Source organism: Notechis scutatus, chromosome Z, assembly GCF_049901735.1.
Source record: "Notechis scutatus isolate UNSWTSFEM ecotype Mainland chromosome Z, rNotScu1.2, whole genome shotgun sequence".
Lineage (NCBI taxonomy): Eukaryota > Metazoa > Chordata > Lepidosauria > Squamata > Elapidae > Notechis > Notechis scutatus.
This window is the reverse complement of record NC_142025.1, coordinates 106,103,713-106,108,431: the sequence shown is the minus strand read 5'-3', so window position 1 is coordinate 106,108,431 and position 4,719 is coordinate 106,103,713. Positions and strand designations below refer to the sequence as shown.

General features: G+C 30.0%; 1 protein-coding gene across 1 annotated transcript; it reads right to left on the bottom strand.

Moving 5' to 3' along the window:
* Positions 1–1,180: 1,180 nt before the first annotated feature.
* Positions 1,181–2,113, bottom strand: LOC113427431 (olfactory receptor 5V1-like). The gene has a single exon (XM_026689924.1). It carries the CDS (start codon positions 2,111–2,113, stop codon positions 1,181–1,183), a length of 933 nt encoding a protein of 310 aa, XP_026545709.1.
* Positions 2,114–4,719: the final 2,606 nt, after the last annotated feature.

Below are 4,719 nucleotides of genomic sequence, written 5' to 3'. Positions count from 1 at the left end.
ATTGGCCAAGGGGAAGCTTAAAAAGCAGAATTCTCTATCTGCTGACACTGTTTCAGATTTTTTTAAAAAAATATTTATTGGCAGGCATGCTTTTCAGAGCACATTCCTTGTAAGTTTTTACAGTTGAATATACATATGAATTATTCAGTTATAAATTTATAACTCAAATATATGGAAACATCACTAATCCTATTTAAACATGGTTGTATCTGATTTGCTTAGGACGTCAATTAGCAACAAAGCAAGTGCATTCTTGACAATTTAAATGCTTTATTCTCCTTTATTTTTCTTCTTCTTTACCTAGTTTTGCACGGATTTACAATAAAAACAAGGTTATGAATTCATAACGAAATATATTGTTCTGAAAATCAGGACCCAAATTAAAAATATATCTTAAGTAAAGCTGTGCTACAAAAGAAATGTAAACATCCCAAAAGAAAGCTTACGTTGAAATTCTTATTATGGTAATGTTATGTTCCAATTAGAGTATTTTCCCTTAGTCCACTTTCCCCTACAATGATGTAGAAAAAAAATTATGAAAAATGCTTAAAAATTAAATCAAGCAGACAAATAAAATCTGAATAAGTATATCAATGGCTTTTAAAGGTCAGAACTATAAAATGTGGAAATATGAGATTAATTGGATTTAATGGTGGATATTCAGTCAAAGAGGTTTACAATGTTTCTGAATATTATTTTATCTCATGTTTTTGTACTATCTTATATGCAACCATTGTAATAATTGTAAATACAAATGTGTATGTTTGTTATTCTTTAAAATGAGTGATAAAACATTATTTTAATACACTTACTAATGATTCAAGTTGATCAAGCTTAGATTCAACCGATTGTTGATTGACAAACAGTCCCAGTTATTACTTAAACTATCAATGGAAAAAAAGGAGAAATCCATGTGAACTATCTGGAGTCCCTGATATTCAGGGAAGGTAATTATTGGCAAACTAAGAATGAACATTTGAATTTCAAAAAGTTACATCAAACAAGACTTACTTAGAACCCACATTTAAAACAACAGCAAGTGTTAACACATAGAATGAATAGATAATACAGTATGGATATATATAGGACATTTGCTGGTCACTTTATGACTCTATGGTGATAGACAAGATGAACTCTAAATTTTCCAGAAATAAATAAAATACTATATAAAATTCTGCTTTCATTTCAAGTACAGTATCTTCATAAATATCTTTTTCAGGTAATTTTTAATATCCTTGTTTCTTAATGTATATATCAAAGGATTTAGCATGGGAGTGACAATACTATAAAGGGCAGAAATGAGTCGGTCTTTCTCCAATGAATAAGTTGATATTGGTCGGACATAGGTGAAAATGGCACTTCCATAATACAAGATGACAATAGTCAAGTGTGAGGTGCAGGTGGAAAAAGCTTTGATCCTCCCTTCATTGGATGGTATCTTCATGATAGTGGAGATGATATAAATGTAAGATAGTATAATGCAGACAAATGGAGTCCATCCTATAAAGATCCCAGCAACAAGCAAGATAATCTCATTTAAACTTGTGTCTCCACATGAAAGCATTAAGAGAGGTGGAATATCACAAAAGAAATAATTGATCTGATTAGCTCCACAGAATGGCAGATGAAATGTAACGTAAGTATGAAGAGCTGAATTGAGAAAACCACCTATCCAACAGATACCAGCTAACTCCACACAAACTACTCTCTTCATAATTAAAGTATACTTTAAAGGGTGGCATATGGCTGCAAAGCGATCATAGGCCATTGCAGCTAGAAGGATGCATTCAGTTCCCACAAGAGAGACAAAAAAATAGAGCTGAGTTACACATCCAGCATAAGTGATACTTTTCTTCTGTGACATGAGGTGCACAAGTATCTGAGGGACATTAGTGGTGGTATAACAGATATCCAGAAAAGAGAGATTTCCTAGGAAGAAATACATGGGGGTATAAAGCTGTGGGTCCAGACAAACAGCAGTGAGGATAGAGATGTTCCCTAACAGAATACAAATGTATGTAGCAATAATGATAAAAAAGAGTAGCAGCTGCAACTCTTGAAGACCAGAGAAGCCCAAGATGAGGAATTCATTTGGAGCAGTTTCATTTGTCATTGTTTCACAATTTGCTCAATTCTGCTCTATAATAAAAGGAGAAAGACAATAGGGTTATGATGCCAAGTACTTTTTAATTTAAGTTTACTTTTTTCTAAGGCATCCTCATTGGATGACCAGAAACATTGCCAAAGCCAGATAACTTTCACCACATAATTAGAAGATAAATCTGAAAAATGCTCCCTATCAAACACCTGAAGAATAACTTGTACCTTGTTTATTGAATATTAGTGAAAAGTATAATCTAACCTCATATATTTACTGACTGTGACCAGAAATGCCAGCTATATTCTGCATTATGATAAATGAATATGCTTGTTTGCTTTCTTGTTTAGACAGCAGGGAGAGGAAACCATTTTACACATTTAGTTCACATATTACAGCAAATTGAATTTACCAAAGATATCCTATATCAAATAATTCACCACATTTTTCCTTTTTGCATTTGTCCTCTGGTTGTGCTTCTTTTGCATGCTCACCAATTTCATATAAGAAAAACTATAAATGCAAGGTACAACATTATTTCCTTAGCCAACTTATCCTAAAACCTGACACTAACTAGAGTTGAGAGGGAGTCATCTGTTTCTCTACCTTATACAAGTTTAGAACTTGGGTCTCCCCCATCTTAGTTTAATACCTTAATCTTTATGCCTCACTGATTGTTACTAAATTTAAAAAGTGTAAAGTAAGCATTTTATTGTTTACTTCTAGATACTTTAACAAAAATCTATTAAGACATTCCTGGAGTACAGTTATGCAAATATTCCATTTATTTTAGTTTATGGAAATAATATTGTGACCACTTCCAAAGCCATTATAAATAGCTTTCTATTTCTCCAAATTCTATTTGCACAGTACATTTAAAAATGTTTAAGATAGTAATGCATCTATTATTATTATTATTATTATTATTATTATTATTATTATTATTATTATTATTATTATTATTATTATTATTATTATTATTATTATTATTATCAAACATAGTTAATAATTATCATTATTATTTTAAAAATACATAGAAACTTAAAAAGACATTTAGCATTATATATCTATATCTACCTATGTGCATAAATAATTTAATCTGAATCAATCAATCAAAAATAAATCTGTGATCCTTTGACTTTTGATTGAAATATATGATCCAAAATGATAAACATCCATTTACCATGAAATTAAAATATCAAAGGAAAATCAGAGTAACTCAACAGCAAACACAAATAAAACATACCTCAGCAGTGTGTAGCTAAAACATTGTGTATTTTCTTCATAGTTCAGAGATGTCTCAATTAATGTCTTTTACAATGTTTTACAATGATGCCTTTTTTACCATTAGGCACATTAAATAAAATAAGTACGATGATACATTTTTAACCAGGGAATTAGATGATGAGCCTATAAAAAGTATAACAAGTATCCTAATTAATTATGCTGTGTCTTTTCCCATAAAACAAACTGAATTAAAAATCTCAAATCTATTTTCCTGAACAAATTGCAAAAACAGAATTTATTTTAATTTACTATTTCCAGCAAGCATGGACTTAAAATCTAATACATTTATCTTAAAGTGCATTTCTATTTAAATTTGGCTAGCATTCAGTAAAAAAGGGGACAGCCAAACAAGCAAGCCTTTACCTGTTTACAAAGTCTACTGGTATGCCAGATAATGAAGGGATAGTAATACTTTAGAATCAAAATAATGATGTGATTAACATTCTGAAGGAAATGTGGACATAAAAATGAGATTATTGATTCATGTTTACCTTTCTTATCCCAGTTTATATATTGATATAATTGATCCATTCTATATAATTTTTTTCCATTTATTTATTGTTGAAATTCAAAAGCACTAACCTGGGTTAAACCCAAGAGGCAAAATTAAAATAAATGATTGCAAAGATGTGTAATATTGCATAGTTAATTCCACCTCAAATCAAGATTATGTAACCTTACCAAACATGATTTTTAAAAACATTTATGAATTTATTAAATTTATTAAATTCATTCCAACTTCATTTTAATAAGCTAAGGAGAGTGAAAAGTTTAAAAATAATGTGCTTTAAGGATGGATTCATGATTAATTTTGCTACCTATTTATTTCAGTCAATATTGGAAAAAGAATTAGAAAACACAGCTTCATCAATCAGTCTGGTTTCTAGCTTCCTAGCTATCCTGTCTCTCGATCTTACTAAATTTTATTTCTTTTACCAAACAACAAAGTATCAATCATACTTATCAATATGCATTCTGAGTGTTGTCTGTACTATTTTAGAAATCAGTGAGCTTGGTTATATAGAATTGTTAGTTTTTATTATGATTATATAAACAACAATTTATTTTATTTTATTTATTTTTTATTTATTTTATTTTATTTATTTTGATTTGTCAATCACTTACAAGATAATAGGTATAAATATATACATAGTTATGAATACATGAAATGGGTACATATAAGAAAAATAAAAGAAACAATGGGACAGGGACAGTAGGCACATTGGTGCACTTATGCACGCCCCCTACAGACCTCTTAGGAAAGGGGTGAGGTCAATCATAGACAGTCTAAGGTTAAAGTTTTTGGGGTTTGGGGAAGAAACCACAGAGTCATG

Bases quoted from the DNA above. Each gene is read 5' to 3' on its own strand.
- LOC113427431 (XM_026689924.1), bottom strand. From the start codon at position 2,113: ATGACAAATGAAACTGCTCCAAATGAATTCCTCATCTTGGGCTTCTCT.